This window comes from Lutra lutra, chromosome 15 (assembly GCF_902655055.1).
Source record: "Lutra lutra chromosome 15, mLutLut1.2, whole genome shotgun sequence".
NCBI lineage: Eukaryota > Metazoa > Chordata > Mammalia > Carnivora > Mustelidae > Lutra > Lutra lutra.
The window spans coordinates 10399206-10424933 of NC_062292.1; the positions used below are offsets into that span (position 1 = coordinate 10399206).

The following is a 25728-nucleotide window of genomic DNA, read 5'->3' on the forward strand; positions in this document are numbered from 1 at the left end:
GTGCTCGAAGACTGGACTCATGAACGGTCACCTGACTGGTGGAGGCAGTTGCTCTCCACGAGGCCTGCTTAGCCGTGAGACTCGACCCTGCCATCTGGACGTAGAGGACACATGGGTAGATGTCCACAACATCACGGTCACTGCGTTCTACTGCGTAACGTGTGGTCATAAAATAATGTGCCTAGCGGGGATGGTGTGTACTTTTTACACCTGCGGGAAAGGCAGGAACTCGGTTAGCTGGGATTCTAGGCTGAGACCGGAGGGGTGCGAATCTTCTCGTGTTGGTGGTGGAAGAGTGCGTAGGTCAACCTTTCTTTGAACTGTTGTCGACTCATTCAGGCACATGACTAAAAGTAACATAAGCCCCACCGGTCTCCCAGGGGTCGGGGGCAAGGAGGGTATAACGTTTCAGGACAGAGCGGGGGTTCTCACTAGTAATGAGCATTCACTCCCCAGATCTGGATTTGCAGTTTGAAATGCGTTCTTCCCAAGCCTCCGAATGTCGCAAGTAAGCACTTCCTCTTCGATTATTTTTCCCTGGGAAATTCTGTACCAACGGAGCCTTTGTCTCGTCTACTATTTCTTCCCTCCCGGATTATTTCGCTCTTCCACATTTCCCCCGCCTTCTCCGGCATGTCCTCCTCCCTGCTGACATCACAGTACTGGCCCCTGGAAGCCACAGTCCCTGCTCATCTCCCGTACACATCACCCACTGCCCCCCTCCCCAGCCCACTGCTGATGTCACATTCATGGTCCCGTAGCCACGGCCCCTACGAGTCCCGCAGGGATTGTGGGGTCCCCACATCAGTCTGCAGAGCTTGTGTATGCTTTGGACAAGATGGCAAGGATTCTTGGTGGCTGTGCCCGCGTCAGGCACTGTACTTGGCTTCCGCTAATGGCTCATCGCCTTGCTTTGCTTGGGGACAGCGTCTGTGGCTTTCATCCAGCACACTACATCAGGTCTGCAGAGGGGCCGGCTTTGTCGGTCGGCGGTGGGGTGGGAGGCAGGTTCGGAAGTGGGAAGGGACTGTGCAGGCACATCTCCTGGGGAGACTGTATTTTCTACATGGGTCCCCCCAGACAGCATCCCCAAGATGAGGGCAAAATGCGGGCTGGAGCCATCATGGTGTCACAAGAGGATATTTTACGCAGCAAAAGTCGGAGGACTGGGAGAAAATGCGGAAGTGGAAAGCGGGAAGGGAAAAGCAGGACAAGGACACTGGGGAGGACTTAGGCTACGGCTGGAACCGCCAACAGACGCATCCGCACCCATGTTTAGGGCAGTATTGTTCCCAGCAGCCAAAAGGCAGGAACAGCCCTCATGTCCGTCGACAGGATAAATGGACAAGCAGAATGGGGTCTGTCCGTGCAGAATATCATTCAGCTTTTAAAAGGGCATGACTTCTGACACCTGCGACAGCATGGACGAGTCTGGAAGGTATTCCACTAAAAAGATGCCAGAAAATAAGACACGTATTATGTGAGTCCACTTACATGAGGGGCTTAGGGGACATAAAACAGAACAGCAGGGATCGGGGGCTGGGGGTGGCCTGGATGGGGAGTAGGAGTTTAACAGGGACAGAGCTGCAGTTTGGGAGCGTGAAAACGTTCTGGGGGTGGATGGGGGTGATGGTCACACCACAATGTGAATGAGCGTGAGGCCGCTGAACTGGGCACTTAAACAGGGTTCAAACGGTTCCTGTTACTTTCTATTTCCCTATAGTTACAAGGTTGGAGCCCTATCTTCTGTTCTGAGATCCTTTACTTTTAACCTCTCCAGACCTTTAACCGAAATATCTCCCCCATGAGGGCATGTGAAGGTGGGGTGGGGCGTGCATTCGGGACTCAGGAGGGAGCACGAGAGGCGAGTTTGGGGACCTCCTGTTACGCACCCACTAAGGTACAGGAAACAGCGTGTGTGGGGGTCGGCCTCTTTTGTTTTTCTTCTGCAGAAAAAGCGACAGCAGCTGCCTTTAAATGCACCTTGCTTTCTGCAAGGCAGCTTTAAAACCCGCTCCGACATTCTGTAAGCAATCCCAGCACTGCCTACTAACTTAATTTGTGTTCTGCTCGCCGCTAGCGCCCAGGAATGTTATTAAAATGTTCTTTGCTGGTCTTCACGAAGACCGTTCAGTCCTCGCAGCCCAGTTGATTAATGGCAGGGAAATGGCCCTTCATTTCTTTGCCTTCAAAACAGTGCCACCTGGGTCTTTTACTGCACTCAGAGCAGATGTCTTCGGCAAAGAGCAGACTCCCTACCAGCTCAGCCCCTCCTCCTCCGACACATAGGTGACAAGCCACCGGGGTACGCCGGAAGGTGCCCTGCGGGAGTCTTCAGAACATTGACCTCGGGCCTCCCCCAGATTAATGATCCCTGACCGGGCTGGGCCTGGGCTCCCTGGAGGGTCGGCCGAGAAGGAGGGTCCTCTTCTGGGGAGGACGATGGATGCTAGCCAGGCAAGGACACAGAGCCCACCCCCACGAAGGCGGAATGAGTTTGCAATATGGTGTGTAGTGCGTGGCTCTAGGTAGCCTGTTCTCTGACGAAGGGTGTTTCTGAGCGTTCGCCACATCTCTGCCTCTGCCAGACCCTTCCCGTGATCACTCTCCGCTCAGATGCAGAGTAGGCCCGTGAGGTAGACGTTCCTGCCGTTCGGTTTTCATGGAAAAGGAAGCCAAAGAGGGGACGTAACTGGACTAAAGGCCACGCGTGGATCCAGTGTCAGAGCTGGGATCTGATCCCAAATCTGTTTGGTTCCAAAGCTCGTGTCCCCAAACAGGGGAAGAACTGCATGTCATCTGGAGTCCCCAGTATGTTCAATAGGCCTGTGGTCTGGGCCATCATCCTAAGTGTAGGGACAGAGAAAAGCAGTGGGACCCAGAGCCACTGGGTGTCCCTGCCCCGCGCCTGCCCTGTTCACCTGTGAGCCCTTCTGACCATCCAGCCCATCTCTGGGCTCTGCTGCCCAGCTCGCCCTTCCAGGACAAAGGTGAAGGCATAACTGGGCGAGCCCTGCCTGCAGATTCACCTGTTCCCAGAGCAGGGTTCCATTGGCTCTGGAGAAACTCCTGTCAGCCCAGGTCCAGCCCTGGATTGGGCTTGTCCTTCCCCTGGACATGGTCTTAACTTGGCCTTCCCGGGCCTGGCATCCCAGACTCCTGCTTCCCAGACACTTGTTGCCCAGGGCACCATGCACAGTGGGGTGTGTGTGTTTGAGCACACGTGCATGCACACACACACACACGCACACACACACCCTCAAACGTGATGGCAAGCCAGGGCACTGGCTTTCTTCATCTGAGGAGCGGGCATCTTTGGACCAGATGAGGTAGAAGTATCTAGAAGGAACTACCCAGTGACCGAGGAGGGGCTTGGGAAGTGAGTCAGAACTGGAATTCCCTGAAGAGACAGAGAGGTCCTGCACGGTGATTGCTGCCCCCGCCCGGGGTAGCTCTTGATACCGTGCTGCAAGGATGGTCTACAGGAGAAGCGCCATCCCCTATTCCCCAGGAGAGGAGAGGGGACGGACAGGGTGAGGGACTGTCAGGTTCGCGTGTAGTACTCGAGGGCCCATGGCAGGATGGCGAGCCCTAGCTGTTTGTGTGTGCTTTGTCCGGGTGGCTTGATGCTTGGTCTGGCCCTCTGAGGATGGTCATGGTGACCTTGATCTGCTCCTGGGGGGGTGGTGCTGTGTTTCTTTCTCCATGACCGTGGAATCTCCCCGGATGCAACCTTAGGGAAACACCCTCCCCCCCTCCCCGTAGTCCTGATTTGCTTCTCGGTAGGTCTGGGAGGTGGCGGCCCTGTGAGCGCTAGGGCTTGGGCGCTCTGGAGGGGATCCTGGGGTCTGGCAACTTCCTCTTTTGGCTCCTGTCTGCTTTCTGGATTGATAGCACGCTTTCTGGCCTTCCTCACCTGAACACTGCAGGCGTCTTGCAAGTTTCCAACCTTCCTCTCCCCTAAGTGCTCAGGGACCCCAGCACCAGCTTCATTAAACTGGAAAGACTGGCGCTTCTAGAAGTAGTCCATTTTATAGGAAACCGAAACCCACACTAGGATTTTGGGTTCACCTCCCAGATCATGGGGACTTATTGCCTCGTTAACAGTCAAATAAGCGTTTTAAATGATCCAGGAACAGGCTGACCACTTGGAATCCCGGGTAGTCCACCAGGCTTCCTGTCTTTAGCAGGTGTGCGACTTACTTTTGCTTCCAAGGGGGCCCATCATGCAGAGAAACGAGGCAGGAAATGAGATGTGAAGAGAAAATTGAGTGCGTGGGCATTCTGGCTTATCAAGAAATAGCAGAGAGAGAGAGAGAGAGAGTGTGTGTGTGTGTGTGTTTTCTTTTGTTCACTAATGCATACTCAGGACAGTGACGAGCACACAGGAATACAGTAAATATTTGTTGAGTGAAGAAACAAACAACTGTGGGTGTGTGTGTGTGTTGGGGGTGTACATACACACAGACAAGGATCACACCTCTCCCATGAGTCACTTACCTAGCAACCTTGAGTAAAATAAATGACTGATTGGAACATTGTCCAAAAGGCCATGGACACACGGGGGGAGCAAAGCTGGGGCTCCTGTTTCTGGACTCAGCAGAGAGCTCCTGTCAGACAGAGCCAGGCCTAGGTTAGATACTGTTCTTGGCCTGGAGCACATCAGAAATGCAAATTAAAGGTAGAGATAATTGCACACAGAAACCCAACAAAGAGACACCTCACAGCTTGACAGCAGGAGATAAGACAAGAAACAGACCCCAGCCATCTCGAGTACACCCTTCTGGAACCAGATGGCTTAAGGGCACAGCCTTTTACACTTTCCTGTCCTCTTGGACATGACATCATTCTGCACAGTATGAAATTAATTACTGTTCATAGTAGACGCTGAGTCATCATAAGCTGAAATTCATCTCATAATTTTATTAGAAGACAAGATCACCTCTAATTCTTTAGAAAGAGTCCTTTGGATGGTGTAACTTTCTTTTCCTAAAAAGTCTATGCTTCCATTATCTACACTGGGGAACAGAAAATGGTAACCTGAAAGCCAGATCGAGCTCATCTGTGGCAACTTTTGCTACAGTAGCAGAGCTGGGAACTTGTAGCAGAGACCACGTGGCCGCAAAACCAAAGGCATTTATTGTCAAAGTTGGCCCATCCCTGATCGAGATGTCGGCCTTTTCCTGGATGTCAGTTTCTGCTTATGTGTCTGTCTGACTCATTTGCATATGCATTACCGCGTGACCCGTATCGACAGGTGTGCGTGCATGACACATTTCCATGTGCTGGTAAGCACAACAAAATGTTAAGCACCACATTTCCTTTACTTCTCAAACATGGCTCAATAAAAGGGTTTGGATCTAATCAGCCATTACTCTTCCTGCTTCACTCCACTAATGATATGTTGTGATCTCTGACCCAATGGACAAGAATGTTCTGGAGAACTCCCTTGGACACCTCGCCGCACATTCCCCATCCTTCCAACAGCTCTGTGAGTAGAAGTGTATTGATCGCACCCAAAGCGTTTATAAGATAGATGTCCTTGCCATGTGAAGGAGTCAATGACTGTGTAGCCCAGGCTACATGGGTCTTGTGAGGTATTAAAATGGTACTGGAAGTCGACTGTCATGGCAAGGAATAATATGTGGCTCATCAGGTCGGACTTTGCTTTCAGATTATTCTTGTGGCCTTTGCCTGGACTCAGTGGGGAAAGTTTCTCCAGCCTGGTGGGGGTGTTGATTGGTTATTCTGTGCTGACGTGACTGTCCCGCATTAGCGATGGTTTTTCTGACTTCGATATGCTCCTGGCTCAGGGTAGCTAATACACTTCACTTTATGCTATTACTTTTGAAGTACCAGGGGCCAGAACTGATTACGGAAGGCAGGCTTCTGAGATTATAGAAACCAGTGGGTAGCCTATGTATGTGTACCATTAAAAGGAAGCACTAAGACACTCTTTGGACTTGGCATGGGAAGGGGGGTGCTTTTCTATTGAGATATAAATCAGATGCCATAAAATCGACCCCTTTAAGTGTACAGTTCAGGAGTTTTGAGTCTATTTATGAAGTTGTGCAGTTATCTCACCTTTTTAGAAATTTTCAAAATTTTATTTATGTGGAGCCCAACATGGGGCTTGAACTCACAACCCTGAGATCAAGACCTGAGCTGCCATCAAGAGTTGGATGCCATACCAACTGAGCCACCCAGCTGCCCCTCGTTTTTTTAATATATGGGGAGTTGGGTTCGGTTTTGAGGAGCTCTGTATAATCCCACAGACAGTTTTCTGAAATCTATGCATTCATCCCTTCCTGTCCAGATTTACCAAACAGCCTGTGCACGACATGGACTCTGATCATTCTAGGCCCCCAAGTTCATTTTATACATCAAATCGCTCATCCCAGGATGGTGGTGTTGGGGAACACCAGGGCCCAGGGTTCCAGGCCTTTATCCTCACCTCAGACCCCAGGGGTCGACCAACGTCCTTCCCTCTGGGATTCTTTTTCCCTCCATGACAGTGAAATAGGGAGAACATACCAGAAATGACACACTGCTCTAGCCGAACTGGTTCTCAGTAGGCTCTCTGTTAGATGCAAATGGGACTTCCCATTTCTCTAGCCTTCATCCTCAACTTCTCATCCGTCCTGCCCTGGACCAAAGCGACTGTGCATTCCCTCATTCATTCCTAAGTACTTCCTGAGTTCCTACACCACACACTAGACCCTGAGAACAGAGAGGTGAGACATACAGGCTCCCACTCTCAGTTTCTATTTCAAGGAAGATGTGACATTGAATGACTAATTATCCACTTAATTATGCAGTCACGGTTGTGAAAAGGGCACCAGAAGAAACGTACGGGGTTTGGGATATAAGGGTCAGCCTGAGCCTACGGGTGGGGAGATGTCTCTGAGGGTGTGAGAGGATAGCCAAGGTCCGACGGGTCACGGTGGCGGGAGCTACATCACAGTCAGAGGAAGGCTTTTGGACTCAGAGGTGGAAATTTCCGAAGTTCCAAAAGCCACTGCAGTTGCCGTGTGTTGCACGGTCAGCAGGAAGATGGTGGAACAGGGGTCCACTGTCCTCCTGGGGGGAGATGAAGGTGGCCACTGTGGCTGGTGTGGGGGCAGTGGCGGGTGTGGGAAGCAGGTTCGAGATGTTCAGGAGGTACATCTCATTCATTTGTGGTCGTCATTCCTGCGGCTGGAATCGGTCCTTCTCCCCTGACCCCAGCCCCTCGATGACCTCATTTCTCTCTGGCTGACTCTATGCCGAGCAAACAGTAAAAGCCGATCAACATCCCTGGTCTCAAGTGGGAGTCGGCTGAGGGCAGCTTTGGATGGTATCCAGATGGAATCATGCTAGGCATCTCCTTCTACAACTCAACTTTTTTGCCCTGAATTCCATTTTTCAGGTCTGTCCATGTCGACTCACATAAAAGGCCGATGACTCTGGTCCTTACGTTCTGTCTCCCAGCCTGGGTTGACACCCCCCCCCCCCGACCTTCTTCCACTCCCATCCCCACTTCCATGCCCCCACACATAGCTGCCCGTTTCTTCTCAGTGTCTTTTTCTGGTTCTGTCTCCTCTCTCCAAAATAACACGTGGAGAGCTCAGCCTTCGTACCTTTTCTCTATCTGTACCCCCTTTCTCCATGGCCTCTCCCGGTCCCATGGCTGTAAAAGCCGTTAGCAGCCCTGCTGGCCTCCTTGCGGTCCCCAGGCATGCTCAGCCCGCCCCCACCTCGGGGCCCTCACCTGTGCACCTGTCCTCTGCCGGGATGCCCTCCTGAGGTGCCTGCTGGGGCTCACAACCTCGCTGCCTTCACGTCTCTGTTCAGAGTCCCCCGATGGAGGAGCCATCCCTGACCACCCCGAGGTAAAGAGCAGTCCCTGCTGTGATCCAGAAGTCCTTTCTAACTGCCTGTTTTATCGTTCTCCATGTCCGCAGGACGTGTCTTACTTGCTGGTTTACTTGTTCTTCTTCAGAGAGAGGTCCAGGAGGCAGAGACTGTTTTGTTCTCTGTTCCGTCACCAATGCGGGGCATATAATAGGTGCTTAACCAACGTATGTGGAACGACTGAATGAAGTCACCACAGGAAATGCCTTGACAGTTGCTTTTAGAATTCCGTGTCTTTAATTTTTTAAAAGTAAATCTCTTTGAGTGTGAATGGATTCACATTTCCAAAGTGAATATAATAGTAAAAGTGTAAGTGAGTCTTCTTTCCTCTTCTCTGAAGTTTTAAGACATTTATAAATGTATCTGGAATTGTAATAGAAGATTCCAGAAGGTTTAACAACGTGTTTTCAGTTGATGGTAAGAGCCAGACGGGTTTAAATAACATTAACAGGGTATGGTTTTACTAAAGGAACACCGTGTTTTTAAAATGGAAACTTCAATAATCCCATTTTATAACTTCCCTAAACCTTTGAAATACATAGTACTCGTTAATGTTGAATTATTTACTAAAAATGCCCCCCAAGTAAACCCACCCCGATATTAACTGCCTAATGTCTAAAGGTTTTTAATAATGTCTCAGTGATACTGGCTTAATGAATTAGGTTCTAGGAAAAGTGACCAGGCTTAGTTAACAATAAATCAGGCTCTCCTATTTGCAGAAAAAGCAGCTAAAACTCTGCTTGTAAATAATAATGTGGAAAGATCTGGTATTAATCAAACCACCATCCCCAGCTGGGCTCTGTTTTCAGCTCCCAAACGCTGTGGAGTTAATCTTGAGCATGTCTATATTTGAAACTTAACACAGTCACACAGTCCTTTGAGAACGAACTTTGGCAGTAAATCAGGTGGGGATTGCACCTGGAACACGGGTAAAAAATCATACTTCCAAAGGCTTTGTCTTCCATCAGTTTTTGTTTGTTTGTTTGTTTGTTTTTGTTTTTAATCATGAGGATAGCCTCCTGACTATGCGGTTCAGTGTCTCTTGCATCTTGAGTATTTTCTAGCCCTCCCCTGCTTTCCGTTTTACCGGCCACAGAGTCCTCAGACCCTTCTCTGGGATCCCACGCCTGGTCCCTGAGATTGCCCACACATTGTGGCGGGAGGCCCACCAGCCCCCCTCCCCGCCGATGGGAAACAGCTCTCTCTGTGCCCCACTACTTTGAGGTGATTCCACGACCCCCGCAAACACGCGTGTGTGGTGTTGTAGGCCCAGAGGCTCTTGGCAGCTCTCCACAGCACTTACTGATTCCCTTTGCCTGGCCCATTACATAGAAGTTCAGATGGTGTGAGACTCTGTTGGTCTATCCTTCTGGAACATTCTACCACTGTGAGGAAAAAGTCCAGGAGCGTGACTTCTCACAAGTGTTTCAGTGAGTGTGGCGTGGGGCATACATGGAATCAGTCTTACTACACATGGGGAAGAAAGAGAGCAACTTGCCACTTCATGTTTCCTGAACTGTCCATTTGGATAAGCATAGCTGAGAGCATTTTCTTGTCTGTGGGCAGGATCTGGACAGAGAGCTGGATGCTGAGCTGGGCTTGGCATGTTGATCTTGGCCTTTCTCTAGAGCCAAAGGCTTATTACCTGAATGGGTCCCTCTGGTCCTGTTATTCTGTTAACCTCCCCCCCTTTTATATTAAGTTTTGAATTTTAATTCTAGCGTAGTTCTCATACAGTGTTAGATTAGTTTCAGGTGTACAATAGAGCGATTCAACACTTCCCTACATTACCCGGTTGTCTGTGACTCCATTTAATTCTCCCACTGGTACCAAGGAGGAGTATCATCCCTGTGTTACTGAAGACAAAGTTACTAAGACTCACGGAGATCAGAGGTTTGGTCAGGGTTGTGGAGCTCGGAGACTGGGGAGCGTGAGTGCACACTCATATTCACAGCTCACCCAGAGCTCTGCTCATCTGTGAACCTCGTCGTAGGCTCCCGGATGAAGAGGAAGGACCGTGGTCTGTGTTGAATACCTTGTGTTTTGTAATAGTCCATAAGGGTTAGGACCATGTTTATTTTTCAACACTTAGCAAAGAACCTTGCCCCATTTGGTACTGATAAATGTTTGGTAAATGATTGCAATTAGTGAATGAAGAGACAAAAGAGTGACTCTTTTGAATGAATAGGTGAATTGGGCAGAAATCTACCTGTTAGAGAGGTTTAGAATGTGGCCATGTGCGTGCGGGGGATACGCCCGAACCGTTCATTTCTTCTAGCTCCCTATCAGCGTGGAAGGTCTGAATCCAGTCCACGCCGTGTTTCTTTTTTTTTTTTTTCTTTAAAGAATCTATTTATTTGACAGAGATCACAAGTAGGCAGAGAGGCAGGCAGAGAGAGAGAGGGAAGCAGGCTCCCTGCTGAGCAGAGAGCCTGATGTGGGGCTCGATCCCAGGACCCTGAGATCGTGACCTGAGCCAAAGGCAGAGGCTTAAACCACTGAGCCACCCAGGTGCCCCCCATGCCGTGTTTCTTAAAAAGTGCTCAAATTTTATTGGAATCTGTACTCAAAATCAAAGTTAAAATCTATTTTTCAGTGAGTCCTCTGATCTCGTTCTCCTGTTGCTCCTTCTCCTTTCAAGTTACCTAGGGCATACGTGGGTGCGGTTTTGCAGGCTTATCTCCTGTTGGAGCACACAGATCGCTAGGTGCACTGACCTGCAACTTCATGGTGGGTCCCGGGGAGGCAGGTGGGAGGAGGGGGCGGGGTCTTCTTCCCCCTCCTGGAACTCTCACTTCCTGTCCGTCTCCTCTGTGCTGCTTTCCCTGCTCCACGCCCCCCACAGTCGTGTCACTCACTTCCTCCAGTAGAGATGGACTTGTGAGCATGTGTGTGTATGTGTGTTGTGTGTAGTGTAGTGTGTGAGTATATGTGTGGTATTTGGTGTGTGAATGTGTATGTTTGGTGTGTAGGGGTGTGTGTGGTGTGTGTGTGGTATGGGTGCATGGTTTGTGTGGTGTGATGTGCGTATGTGTGCGTGCATGGTGGTGTGTGTGTAGTTTGTATATAGTGTGTGTGAGTGCATATGTGGTAGGGTATGTATGTAGTGGGCTATGAGTATGAGTGTGTATAGTGTGTGTGTGGTGTGTGCACATGTTGGTGTGGTATGGTGTGTGTGAGCATGGGAGTATATGGTATGGTTGTGAGTTTGTATGAATGTGTATGTGTGTGGTGTGTGTGTGATATAAGTGTGTGGTGGTATGGTGTGATATGTGTGTGTGTTCATGGATGGTGGTATGGTGTGTGCATGTGAGCGCCTGGGATGTGAGTGTATATGTGATGTGTGTGTGTGGTAGGTGTGTGTGCAGTGCGGTGTGTGTGGTATGGGGAGGGGAGTGTGGCCCCTTTGCTACTCCAGCTGCTTTCCTCCAGTCTTGGCTCTGCCCTCCGCGCGGAGGTGTCTGCGTTCTTGTTGGGATGACCACACCAGAGGTCTGGGCAGTGGACTCACGGTCTCAGTTTCCTATATGATCCGTCACGCAGGTGGGTAACATACATGAAGTGACTAATTCAACTCTGTCTTTATGGGGCTTACGAATTAAAAAGCCTTCTTTAAAATTCAAAGATCAAAAGAAAATAAAAATAAAAATGCGAAGGTGAGCGAGCACTTTAGCCGGAGAGCTGTTGAAGTTGAGGCTCCAGTGTGCTGGGCCAACTGATGGAGCATACGCCCCCCACCCACCCTCCCGGTCACCCCCGGTCCGGCGTCTGAACTGCAGGCGGGGATGGCATCTCTGACTGTCATCTTGTAGCAGCGGCGTCTCCAGAGGGACAGAGAGGTGGGGGAAGCCCCTGATGAGGGCTTCCTGCCCCTCTTGTCCATGGCCCCTGCCACCTGCCATGCTCAAGGCTGTTTCCGGGATGCTTTGCTCAACTCCTTGAATTTTCAGTAGCCATCCTTAGGGAAGGAAGAAGGGTAAGATGGATTGCTGGTGATCCTGGGTGGATCCAGCCCACCCCAGATAAGCAAGCGGATGCCTACAGAGGGATGATTACACCCTGGACCCCCAAGCTGATACCCCACAACTGGGTCTTGGGGTGGTCCGGCCATCCTGTGACCAGCGTGTCCTCTGCCCAGAGGCATGTTCTGTCATCTATGTGTACTAAGGGTGGAAACAACCATGTGCCACTGGGGCCCTGGCCTTGAAGGGTCTACTGCAGCCAGGGGCACATGGGGCCAAAGCCTTGGTGTCTCCTCCAAGCAAAATCTTGCCAGCTCCGAGCCTGGCACGTGGTCTGTGCCACATCCATGTGGATTCTGCAGGGACAGTGAAATCTCCGGTCTTCTCTATAATTGCATCAAATTACATCTTCGAGATGGGTTTCTCATCGCAGTGTTGGTTTTCGCTGTCCCGGAGGGAAGCTGCAAACTTACGATCATGTGAAATCTGGGCAGAGGCCTGAGGCCATTTCAGAGTGAGAGCAGCCGTGGCAGTGTCCATGGCAACCCGGGCCGGGTGGTCAGGCTGTTGACCTCAGGCTCCGTGAGCAGCCACTGATGCCGCGAAGCAGACGGACGGTTTCATGGGCACAGGACGTGGATCCCCCATGAGCCCTTCCCACCACGCTCCCGTGCATGGCTGGCGGCCCCGTCAGCAGCAGAAGGGGGCAGTGGTGCGTGTACCCCGATAGAAGGGTGGCGGGGGGCTGGGACCTGCTCTCCACCGGCGTGCGCGGGGGTCTGTGCCCACCCGTGGCAGCATCCACAGCCTGCCATGATGGTCAGCCACGACCGAGCCGTCACCACGTGAAGAGACCGTGCTTTTGAGATTTTGGGGATCCCACACCACAGTGAGTGTGGGACAGAAGCCGGATTTGCTTCCGGATTTAGAGTGCCGGCCTCTTTTTCCCGAATCCATTCCCAGGACAGTCGGGAGAGGGCGCAGGCCCCGCCTTCAGCCTCGGCACAGCTGCCCCGGGGACTGGGCCATTCTGGGTATGTGAGTCTTTCCCCAGATATCCTGATTTTTACCATCATCCTTGGCCTCTACCCACTAGCCCCCTCCCAGCTGTGACCACCATGACCATCTTTGGTCTTTGCAGATGTCCTCCAGGGGTTGAGAGCCCCTGGAGTTGGGGAGAGAATTTTGCTGTGTGCCTGTAGTCTCGGGGCTCTGTCCCATGAGCCATTTATTGTTGTCTTGGATTATTGTCTAGATAAAGCAGCAGACCCCAGCACCAAGCTTTCCGTGGTTTGTAAGGTGGAGTGGAGAGCTCCTGCCGGAAGGCCACAGCGAGGGTGGGGTGCTTGAAAGGAACGGATGGATGTCCCTTTCCGCCTGTTCCTCTGCTTCCCCTCATTCCGTCTCCCTTCCCATCCATTCATGAAAGTGTCCCCCAGAGTCACCCGGAAGCCTTGCTAAAATGCAGATTCCAGAACCCCCGAGATCCTCACACAGGATCCAGAGGATCTAAGAGAGGCCCCGGAATCTGCAAGTTACAGCTTGGGGAAGAGACAGGAGGCCAGGTCGTGCAGGCCGGGTGCACAGACTGTGACTTGGCTCTGAGGGGAGTCAGGCAGGCCGGGGAGGCCTGTAGTCAAGGAATGTCAACACTGGATTTAAGACTTCAACAGGTCCCCCTGGCTGCTGTCTCGAGGAGACTCCAGGGGCAAGAGTAGAACTTACCATTATTATTAAAATCATGGCATGCTTTCTGCACCCTTGGAATTTGCCATGATTATGGAGATAGAACATGTCCAGCGCTAAGTAACAAGGAAGTGTCCGCCGAGTGATTCGGGTAACTCAGATCGGAGAAGTGCGTTGGAGGTCAGCGGGGAGAAGACATCCCTTCTGAGAGTCAGATTTCGTGCCCAAGTTGGGTCTTACACTGGACGACCAGGGTTTTTTTGTTTGTTTGTTTTAGCTTTATGGGGATATAATTGGCTTTCAGTAAACCATACACATCTAAAGTGTGTAATTTGATGCATTTGGCCACATGTATAGGCCCACGGCACCACTGCCGCCATCGTGGACATCTCCATCACCCCCACCAGTTTTCTCGTGATTTACAAGGCAGGCTGGCTGTTATCATGAGGGCAGGGACTCGAGCAAAGGCCCAGAGGCAGGGACATGCAAGGGCTTCTCTGGACAGAAAGACGCCCGCCCTGACTATGCAGGAGGGTCACATGGGGATCCCCGAGACAGGTGTCTGACAAGACAACTTGAAGCAGATTACACGGGGCTGGAAACACAGGCGTCATAAAGGTTAGGACCCAGGGGGACCAGCAGAGATATTTAAGCATGTTGTAGAGTATGGTGGGAACAGTTTGTTGAAGTTCCATCTTTTAAGAACAACACCAATCTCAAATTGTAGGTACTTTATTTTTCTGTAGTGAGTCCAAAAAGCATCGCCAAGTACATTTCTGCAGCATTTCACGCATCCAAAGTCCATTAAAGGAAAAAGAAGCATCAGGCAATTTCATAATTAGGTAATTAACAGAATCCTTAAGCGCATTAAACTAACACAACTACTTAGAGATTGAAAAAAAAAAAAACAACCCAGTGCCCCTTGATGGCACGTTGTAGCCCACACATGACAAATACATCTAATGCAAATGGACTTCAAGAGTTCAAAGGTAGAATTCGAGTGCACACACGCAGCCGTCATCAGTGCTTCGTATCTGTGGAGTCCTGGGCTTTCGTTTTGTGTCAGGTTGAATGAGAACCTTGCACCTCTGGGCAAAATGTAGGTAAGTATTCAGCGAGCATCTACGCTCCATCCTAAGGCCTTGAACTATTTGTGAACAGATCCTCTTCCCCATGGCCCGGGGGTAGCCTGGAGGACCAGATTTTCAGGTTCGAAGGTAGTTAGACTAAGGCAACACCATCTTCCTCTTTCTCTGCCTCCTGGGTCGAGGTGAAGACACCAGTCTTGGATTCTACTAGAACATTCCGCAGAGCGCCTTCAGGGGCACTGCCCCCCTCCTGGGAGAGAGGTGAGGAGTTCTTCTTAGTTGAGCAACATTATATCTTCGGTTCCATTGTCAGATTGTTTCACTTCCCAACCCAGAGAAGAAGGCTGGGAAGCGCGGGTGCGCTCTGTGCTCAAGAGTTCCACAGACCCCTTCTTACTTCGGTTCCTTTTTTTTTTTTTTTTTTTTTAAGATTTTATTTATTTGACAGACAGAGATCACAAGTAGGCAGAGAGACAGGCAGAGAGAGAAAGGAAGGGAAGCAGGCTCCCTGCCGAGCAGAGCGCCCGATGCAGGGCTTGATCCCAGGACTCTGGGACCATGACCTGAGCCGAAGGCAGAGGCTTTAACCCACTGAGCCACCCAGGCGCCCCACTTCAGTTCCTTTTAAGAGGACCTCGACTTACACAAGTGTGAAAGATGCTAACTGAAGACCGTGTGTCCTCATCTTTGTCATGTCCTCACCTCTTAATTCCAAAGGTGTTTGCTGAATCCTCCTGGATGAAAGGAAGTCCCGAGATCATTGTCACCATATTGCCATCATCATCATCACCTGAAGGACTAAATTCATAAATGTGACGTGTGGTATTAGATACTGAGAAGTATGACACTGATGCTAATGACTCCCTGGGTGACTCAGTTGGTGAGGCACCTGCCTTTAGTTCGGGTCATGATCCCAGGGTCCTGGGATCGAGTTCCGCATCAGGCTCTCTGCTCAGTGAGGAGTCTGCTTCTCCCTCTGCCACTCCTCCTGCTTGTGCTCTCTCTCTCTCTGATGAATAAATAAATAAAAATCTAAAAACAAAATAATAATTACTACCTTCACTTAACATTTTCCAAGGACCGGGACTGTGTATCCCACATTTCACACATATGACTGCAACTAATCCTTGCTCAATAAAACAGGGACAATTCTCAGTTCCCGTTTTTACATTTAGGGAGACTGAAGATTGGGGAGGGTTTTTTCATAGCTCCGAAATGGTAAACCAGGGGCCCGAACCTTGCATGTAAGGGAACGTTTCCAAGAGCATGGACAAACCCTGTCCATGCCGTTGAGTCAGAGAAGATGAGACATGGGGATTAAAAAAGACTGTGGTCTTAATAGGGACACCATACCTATTCTTTCAAGCAATCCATGAACTCTTCTTAATCGTATTAAGTTCTAATTTAAAAGCTCCCTTTACTTTTGAAGCAGAAGGGTCTTAGGAGCTGCAATGCTTTTCCGCGGCAACCGTGTGAATTGCATCCCGTGTGAATTGCATCCCTGCACCCAACAGCCTCCCGTGGGGACCGCAGTCATTTCCACCCAAACTGCCCCCGCCCCTGCATCTCCCTGCCCTAATGCTGAGCCGGACTGCTTAGGCTGGGCCCAATCACTACATCCCAGGTTAATCTGGTTTCTTATGTAGAACAACTTTGGTCTGACACTTAACTTTTCTTCCCTCGGCGGGGTTTTTTTTTTTTTTGTCTCTCTGACCTCATTACCAGCATGCCTTCACGTTCATGCTTGCTCACATGCTAGGATCTGTGTCCACGTGTGATCGTCATTACCAAGCGGAGCGCCGATGGCTCGCAAAGCAGACGAGGAAGGGAGATGACAAGCCTTGTGTTCAGATGGCCCCAGAGGTCGGAGGGAGGTTTCACGGTAACGAAGCTAGTGTGCTGGCTGCCCGAGATGTCAGGGCTAGCCTCTCTCCCTGCTGTGGTTATCGTTTTGGCTTTGGCTTTCACGCCTCACCTGGAAGGATGTCTAATGATCGCACTCCCTGTGAGCTCTCTTCCACACCCCTCTGCCTCCCTCCCTCTTGAAAGCACCTAACTTTGCAGAACGAGCCTTGTGTCCTTGTGCCAAACACAGGGGACCATTCGGACCCTCTTCAGCTTGCATGGTGTTAGAACAGCAGCTCCCGCGAAGGGGGTCACTCTCCACTACCCAGGGCAGTGAGATGTCATCACTTGTCACAGTCTGATTTGTTCCCTGTAAGGCTTCCCTTGAGGGTAGTCTGATGCCCTCTCTGGGGGTCTCGGGACTCTGTGATCAACAGGAGTAGAGAACATGATGTTTAGCGGCTGGTCACTTGCTCCGGGCAGATTCAACAAGAGGGCTGGATGAGTGGAGTCTCACTTGGGAAGGACTGTGGGTCATCAGGCCCGGATGCATGAACTTGATGTATGGAAAGTGAGGTGTGCAGTTTGGGGGGCTGGTGAGCACAGGGGGACCACATCACGCTGAGAAAGAAACTACACCCACTAGTTGGCATTTGGGGTCCTTAGATTTTAGATATCCTTAGATTTTAGATATTTAAATTCTCCTTTCTGCCCCTGGCTAATTAGGATGTGGTCAGATTATCTTGCTGTTTCTCCTTCTGAAATTACCAAGGTGTGGGCAAAAAAATAGAACCATTTCTTTGGGGGGCATGTGAGTCCAAATATTTGAATATTGAGCTAGGTAGGAATGAGAGTGTGTGTTTTCTTGGTTCAGACACCGCTGAGGTCTCCTATCTGCTGGTTGGCAAGCTTTCCATTTTGCTGTTTCCCTTCAAAAAAAAAAAAGGATCATTAACATGGGCACCTGCCTTTGGGGACAGACCTGCTGTGAAGAGCAGATTCTTGAGAAAGAAAGAACACTGATGAGGAATGTGTCGGGAGGGGAGGAGGGGGGCGGACCACAACCTCTCGCTGGAAAGATTCTGAGGAGTGTGAAGGTAAAATCCATTGATCTTCTGGGAAGCTGCCTGCAATTCTCAGAGTCCTACCAGCCATCCTGGGCCTCCTGGGACAGCGTTTACAGAGGAAGAAAGTTTTAAGAACAAAGTGGAAAGAAACTGCCTTTGAAGTAACAGCTTAAATCTGGACGAGCTTGTCACGAGGGGCCTCTGGAAAAAGAAACCAGGAGCAAACAACAACGGGAATTTGTATGACACTTGTTAGACACTGACTCCAGCCGTTGCTTCCCTCCCACACCCAGAGGCTTTGGAGGAACACCGTCAAGTACGCTTCTGGCTAAAATTACATGGAAAAAACCCACACCCCTGTCCTTGAAAGTGGCATTAGCATTTATGGCGGAGCAGAGGATGAAATGGGACAGAAAGCGATGAGGATCCTTAGCACATGGTCTGCTTGGGTAGTAATTCCTGCATCCTTGCTCCGGGTCCACGGTCGGTCTGTGCTCTCGGGAGCAGCCCGGCCTCATGTGCCGAAAGCCAGCACTGCGCCCCCGCCCCACACCCCGCTCTTGGACAATAAGCGTGCCATGTGCTTGCCGGGGGTCCAGCCCTGCTGCCCCGGGGTGTCCTGCCGATCTGGGCTACTCCTTTATGTAGGTTTCCCTTGTTTTTCTGCTGATGAGCTGGCCCGATGGTAAAATAAACAAAACCCAAAAATCTTTGCATATAAACATTACTTTTCTGGCAACTTAGGAAAAAGAATGAGAGATTGTGTATTGAGGTAAGAGAAGGGAGGATATAGTCTAATAGTTGAAGGGAGAGTCAGGTCAAAGGAGGGCATCCGGATTATGGTGGACACACACAAGTCTTTTGAACCAGGTAGAACAAATACGGTTGGAAAAATCTAATTAAACATTGCGTCTGGAAGAATTGTCTAATAGGCGAGTAGCTCACTTAGACAAAATAAACAAGAGGTGGGCCCAGACCAACTTTGTTACTTGGCTGTTTCTGCCTTGCTTGAGTTATTTTCATTCACTGATTTATTTCACAAATACTTTTCCAGCCCTTACTAGGGGGGGGGGGATTAAAGATGGAAAGAAAGATTATTTCCTCTCAAGGAGCTGACGACGGTCTAGTAGAGAGTCCTACAAACAGAAACCACAGAAGTGAGGTCGCTTCTAGAGTGCAAGTATAGGAAAGCAGATAGCACTAGATCTGCCTTTTAGTAAAAATTTTTTTGGGGGGCAGTTTCAAGATCAAGGTTAGAATCGGGGAGACCACAGTGATGTGAGAAGTGCTAACAGCTTTATTATGGCAGGAGGCATGGAGTGGGAGGACAGGCACGGGCTTTTAGAAGGTACCATCTGCCTTTGGCCACTGGACTGGCAGGGAAAGGAGGAGATGAGGAAGGTTCTAGATTTCTAGCTTGGACGCCAGAATGGATAAGGGTACTATTTAAACTTTGATAGTAACTGTTGGAATACAAATAGGTTTAGGGTCAAATAAAATTAATTTTGATTTGTCAGTTTGAAGAGTATTTATCTGGGAGACGTTTTCCAGGAAGGCATGAGACATAAGGCTCAGAATTCTGGAGGAAGCCCAGCTAGGTAGGACAGGGAGAAAGAATTCATAGTCACTGGGGTATCGATGGCTCTTGAAGCCATGGGCTTGGATGCCATTTCCTGGGGAAGAGAGAGTCTGTTGTAATTTCTTAGAACAGTCTGTTAGAAGATGGAGGGGTGGGAGAGCCAACCGAGGAGGGTCACTTGTCTAAGAGATGCTTAGGGGGATGTGGCAGGATGATCCTTTCCCCAAAATGCCCTCGGAAAAGTAAAGGAGCCATAAAGTGGTCAGAAAACCATCTTACAGAATTTTCTGTGTTCCTTTCCAGCAGTCACGAATGGGGGGCAGAGGCAGGTCTGAACATGACCTTCACTTTTCCCTAACCCTCCTTCTAAACATGACCAGGATCCTCGGTGTTTTCTTGAATTCATGGGGGATGTGGAGGACAGATAATTTCTGTTATTTCTGAGAGGGAGAATGTTTTGGGTGCAGAACCCTTAAACTTAAAAGTCCAAGTTGAAAATGACGTAGCATGTGGGAATAAGTAATTGATCTTTGAAACAACTAAAGGCTGAAATACGGTGTCGTCGTTAAAAATCACATTTTTAAATGACATTTATCTATAAGGGAAAATTCTCATTATGTAGTATTATATGAAAACACAAGAGACATGGGGGCATCTGGGGGGCTCAGTCAGCTGAGCGTCTGCCTTCCGCTTGGGTCATGATCTTGGGGTCCTGGAATTGAGCCCAACATTGGATTCCCTGCTCAGTGGGGAGCTTGCTTCTCCCTCTCCCTGTACCCCTTGGCCTGCCTGTGCTCTCTCTCTCTCTGTCTCTCAAATAAGTAAATACAGTCTTTTAAAAACAAAAAGAAAAAGCAGGAAACTCTAACTTGGCATATGGAGGCTCAAATAAATTTCTTTTGAATAAATGAACATTTCCTAGATCGACAAGGTGAAAACTTTATGTGCAAAAAAATATGAGTCCAGGGATGAATATGACTCTTCATGAGCTAATGGTCGAGAAGTCTGGGTGTTGTTCAAGCTTTTAACCCTTCTGGAGCTCAGTTTCCTTATCTGAAAATGGAAGTGATGGTCTGCTCGAACGTGGTCCACAAGGGGCCCATTTGGATGCCACACACTCTGAGTTGCACTGTGACTCTGGGCAAAGCAGCTCTCAGCGAGAAGGATGCCACAAGACAGGTCTCACACGGTTCGCATCACTTGCTCAACCAGACTTGATCAACCTTGACCTCCTATTATTTCCCATCATTTTACCCGGCTTTCTTGAGTTTCTGTCCCGCGAGCCACTCCTTGCTGCTGCTGTGTGAAGAGACCTCTTGATTTATTAATCAATTAATCAGGGCACACTGAGGAGCTCTTCAGGGTAGTTAAACAGGCAAAACAAAATGCTGTGACCCGTAATCAAGACAGATCCTAATTGCGAACAGCCCTCCCACCGCGGATCTTCCAGCCAACCCCCGCCACCCCACAAACGCTGACAGAGGTTTCAGAAGAGCAGGTTTCCTTCTAATGCCCTAGAGGAAAACAAGCCTAGAGATGAGTCTCATCCATTATTCGCCTCTCAGAAGTTTGATCAGGCCCCCAACATGGCATACGGCTCTGTCCCGATAATACGCAGAACTACTCTCTTGTCCCAGTTTCTCCACAACCAGGGTCACAGAGCTGGAAGGACCTTACAAGGAGAGGCCATGGCCTCGTGTGACGGGTGAGGGTCTCAGTGAGGCTACGTAGCTTGTCCAAGGTCACACAGCTAATTAGTAGCAGAGCTGGAACTGGAATACCCGAATATTCTGGTAACCAGTTGATCCTCCTAGGGCGTGTTTCTCTGCGAAGTCCTGTTGTCCCGTAAAAATCACGTAAAGGAAAGAAATCGTCCTCCTTCAGTTCAGTTTCTGATTTCTCTTCGATGAGGGTTTCTGAACTAAAGAATTTGAATCGTCGTTGTAGATGAAGTTTATGGGGAACAGTATCTTGGACTGATTGCCAAGGAGACAGTTTTCTTTGAGTCGGTGCGGGTATCAGACTCATGTATCTAAGCTTGCCATGAGCAAATGGTAATCAGTGAATCTTCAGGCTTGCGAGGCTGTGGGGTCTCTGGTCCAGAATCTCTTCTGTTTGGTTTTCTTCCAGTGGCACTTAGCACACAGTACTAATGAGGCCAAGACTTTCTTAGAATAGAATCTCCATCAATCTCCTTGCATCAATCCCATGTTCCGTGGGTCACAGGGAACCAGGGACCCCATGCTTCGGTCCAGAACAACTGCACTCCCCCCTCACACCTGCACAAACATTTGTGTCTTCTTAGTGAATACCTTGGGGAGGGACAGGTATGGCTGTAATTCCTTAGCGGATGCAAGAAAAAGAATCCAGAATGTTCTTATGTGACCATCCTGGTGAGGAGGAGGCTTAAAGATTGTTTTTAAAAGTTTTTCCTTAATGTCTGCACATCATGATCTTATATCCGTCACCTGTGTTTGTCCACCAGAGGCTGTCCTGACAGTCTGGCTGCTCGTTTCTGTTGGCTGTCTACCAGACAGTACAACTCTGACTTCATCTAGGGCCTCGCTCTTGTGTGAATTGCACTTACCAGCCTTGAGTGATAGGTTCTTCTGTTTTTTTCTCTTGTGTGTTCTCTAGGACCCTGCTTTCTCGGCTGTGATTCACGACAAGCTCCAAGTCCCCAACACCATCCGGAAGGCGTGGAATGACAAGGACAATCGCTGTGACGTTTGTGCCACGCACCTGAACCAGTTGAAGCAGGAGGCCATCCAGATGGTGCTGACCTTGGAGCAGGCAACGGGCAGCGAGCATTATGATGGCTCCCCTGGCTCGCCCCCGCCGCTCTCCAACATGCCCACCCTGGTGGGGCCCCGGCACATGAGTGGGCTCCAGCAGCCCAGAGAGTGGGCCTTTGTGCCTGCCCCCTATGCCTCCTCCAACTACACAGCCTTTGTCAACAACAAGCATAGCAGCAAACCCAACAGCCTCGGTGTCAGCAATGGGGCCGAGAAGAAGAGTGGGTCCCCAACCCACCAGGCCAAGGTCAGCCTCCAGATGGCCACCAGTCCCAGCAATGGGAACATCCTCAACTCAGTGGCCATTCAGGCTCACCAGTACCTGGATGGCACCTGGTCCCTGTCGAGGACCAACGGGGTCACCCTGTACCCATACCAGGTAAGTGGCCTCTGAACAAATTAGAGTAAGTTGGGTTGGAGTCAAAACAGAGACATGGGTAGCACTTCCTGCCTTTGTCCTTTTCCTTCTGGAAACTCCCCGACTCAGAGCCTACTGTCCCCAGGTGACCTCGCTGGGCATAGCTAAATAAAGAGAAAATATCTGAGGGACCAGTGATCCCTTTAGCTTTCTGCTTCCACTGTCTGGACCTTCCAGAAGAGGTGTGGACTCCCTTCCTGACCTCTTCCGCCTTGATGGACCAGAACCCTTTTCTGTTTGCAACTCACTTGAAATACGGTTGGGATGACATTACCAAAAGTGTCTTCCCCTTTTCTTATTTTCTCTTTGCAGTTATTGAAATGAGCACAAAGTCCCAAGTTTCCCTAAAGAAATAAGAGAGCAGGTCCTAAATCTGCCAAGGAATCTTTAAAAAAAAAAAAAATTACCTTGATTTCTCTTGGGTGAGTTTTCTGTTGGATAAGGGTTGGGTTTACCAGATGTGTCTGTGTCGCCTGCACTGGGTATGTGGGAAGCCGCGGAAAGCATTGAGAGTTGCTGTGGCATGGAGAGGTGGCCATGGTCATGGACTGTGCTAGTCAGGGAGGCTAGCTGGGGTGTAACAGATGATCTCAGGGTATTTCTTACACACGTTCCTGCTATACTGGGTGTTTGGTGCATGGCCTTCTACTCCTCTCCGTGTCACCATTTTCCAGAGGCCCAGAGTCTGCCACCAGTGCTTACACAAGTGGCCAAGAAATGAGGGAAGAAGAGAGATTGTGAAGAATCTCACGGGGAGACATGGGAGTGGAGAGGGGGGCCCAGCCTGGCAGGGGCACAGGGCACTTCCAGCTGCATTCCTGTGGCTGGAGTCCAGGGGTTCGGCCCCCCTTTCCCGCTGGGGAGGCTGGGAAAGCCAGTCTGTCCATGTGTCCAGGACAGAGGGGAAGCAAGTTGAGCAAACACGACATGGTTTTTGTTACAAGCGGCAACGATGTGGGGAAACATAAAGGTAGGTAAATGCGGCTGATCCAACTCCTGGTGACTTTTCTAGAGCACAGTTGGCTACTCTTGATCTGTGAAGGAATGTGGACAGCCTGGATTGGCGTCTTGAGAAGTTAACATTCTTGGGTTGCCCACGTTCGTTTACCGGGTGGGTGCTTTGGAGTTTATGAAATGCAGCGTACACATCATTTTCTGTAACCTCACAGTAGGACCGTGAGTGGGAAGGACAGATGTAGCATCTTCCTTTTGTGGACAGGGAAATCGAGGTACCTGCAGCCCTGTAGTCGGTAAGAGAGCAGCACCAGCTTGCCCCTGCTTTGGGGAGCGGTTTCCCTCCCTCAGCCACTCCTGACTTTACCACCGTATCCCAGAGCAGTCTTCTATCAACCTCTTCCCCAGAACTGGCTCCTTTTCAGGCATGGCATACCAAAGAAAACCACTCCTATCCTGACCTCCAGGGGCCTACCTGCCCCTTTCCTTTTGGCTGGAATGTTCTGGGTCATGGCATAAATCTGGCGATGGGCCAACAGCACCCCGACAGGGCTTCCCAGTCCAATGCTGGAACATAACCGTCCCGGACCTGAATTCACTTGCCCCCTTCCGTTGCTGAATCACATGCCTTCTCTGCTTGAGATTTTAAATACTTTATTTTGGAAACTACAAAAAGTCAGAAGGTTACTGTAAAATCACATACAAAATATACAAAAAAGTCCAAGTAAGACTTTAAAAGTCAACCGCACCCAGAAATAGACTCTGTAACAGTGGGTGCCTGTCCTCCCAGTATTTTAAGGGAACAACATTTATGAAACGGCGATGTTGTTTAATTCTGTCATCTGCTTTCCGCTTAATACACTGGGTGCATTTTCCCGTGCCATTAAATAGTTTCCTAAAATATGATCCTTAATGGTAGCATAATACGCCCTTATATAAATATGGTCCATTATCTGAGCATGGCCCGATTTATACAACCAAGCGCCAATTACTAGCGTTTAGGTTTTCACTACTATAAATAAAACGCTCCCGGACACATTCTTCTCCCCAGGTCGTGTTTTCCACACCTCCCGGGCTGTGCTAGCCACGCACTCGTGTTACTCAGACAACTCATGTTTCACGACCCCGGGGCCCTTGTAACATAGATCCGGTGTTAGCTGGAAGACCCAGCCACCACCCAGCACGAATGAGCAGGGACAGAAGGCCTGGGAGCTGGCGACCCCATGTGAAAGGGTCGGAGTGCTAGGGAAGTTAGGATGGGTGGGGGGCGGGAGCGGGGCCCATGAAGACGCCGCCTACACGCAGGTTCAAGGATTATTGGTGCATTTCTGTCATCTGTGCTCTCATTCTTTCTGCTCCTCCTCTCTTCCCTCCACCTCTGATGAGAGAATCTCCGGGACAATAACAAATGTGTATTAGCCTCTAATCAAGCCCGGGCGCTCTGGGGGGTGTTGGTGGGGCTCCCGCCTTGGGTCCTGGGGCCCTCAGGGGATGAGGCAGGTGATCCGCTCGGTATGCGCCAGGTGAAGGCAGGGGTGCATCCCAGCTTGCTCTGAGAGCGCACAGAAGGGCTTGTGGTCCAGCCCGCGGCCAAGGGCGGGTTGCTGTGGTCTAGAGGTGATTCCCACGAGCCACCCATTTGAGAGTTTCCCGGGTACGTTTGATGGCTCCCCTCCAACTCCAGGACAGACTGATTCATGCCTTTCCCCCGGGTTGATAAAGGGATCAAAGGGAATCCATCTGGGATAAAGCAGTTCGGTGCCTGGCTGCAAATCAGCGTCCCTGTGTCGTGACTGTGTCATCCTGATGCCCTGGGCTGGGTGATCTGGGTCTGGCCAGACTGAATGTCTCCTGCTGTGGACATCTCCCTGCAGGAAATAGCTTCAGCTCACAGTCTAGCTGGCTCAGCAGAGACGGTTGACTGCCCTGAAAGCTGACCTCACTTTTCCTGCCCACCCGCACTCCCACTCCCCTCCCCACAGAGCGGAGAGCCCTCTGGACTGGTGCCAGAGCCGTTCCCTGGGCAGAGAAGCATCTAGGCTTTGTTGCTGTTGACAGTTCTGCTCCACACCCACGGACCCGGGGCTTGCGGAAATGAGGGAGAGGAGGACGCTGACCTTCTGCCATTTCAGTGCAGGGAGGATGACAGAGACGAGGACAGGCTTTCCAACCGTGACAGGGGGAATCCTTCACATGGGTCAGACAGAGGTCCCTCAAACTCCTCCAGCCGCCTCTAACCCACAGTCTGCAAGAAGCAACCTTCAGTTGTATTTCCTGGAGAGACTTTCTTCGATGAGCTTGTAGACAGTTAACACAGTCTATATATGTAATGGGGGAAGCAGAAAATATTCTAGAACCTTCCATGGACCACATGGGTTTTAACTTTAAAAAGACATGACTTCCTTGTAGTCAACCACGGATTAACTTCATCTTTTTGAACA

General features: G+C 50.1%; 1 protein-coding gene across 1 annotated transcript in view; it reads left to right on the forward strand.

The window, feature by feature from the left end:
* The window catches only part of KIF26B (kinesin family member 26B), a 417933-nt gene that overhangs the window by 141898 nt on the left and 250307 nt on the right, over positions 1-25728 (forward strand). Inside the window, exon 3 of the mRNA XM_047703850.1 lies at positions 21758-22294. Within this exon, the coding sequence (XP_047559806.1) occupies positions 21758-22294 (537 nt within the window). The remainder of the gene's footprint in view (positions 1-21757; positions 22295-25728) is intronic.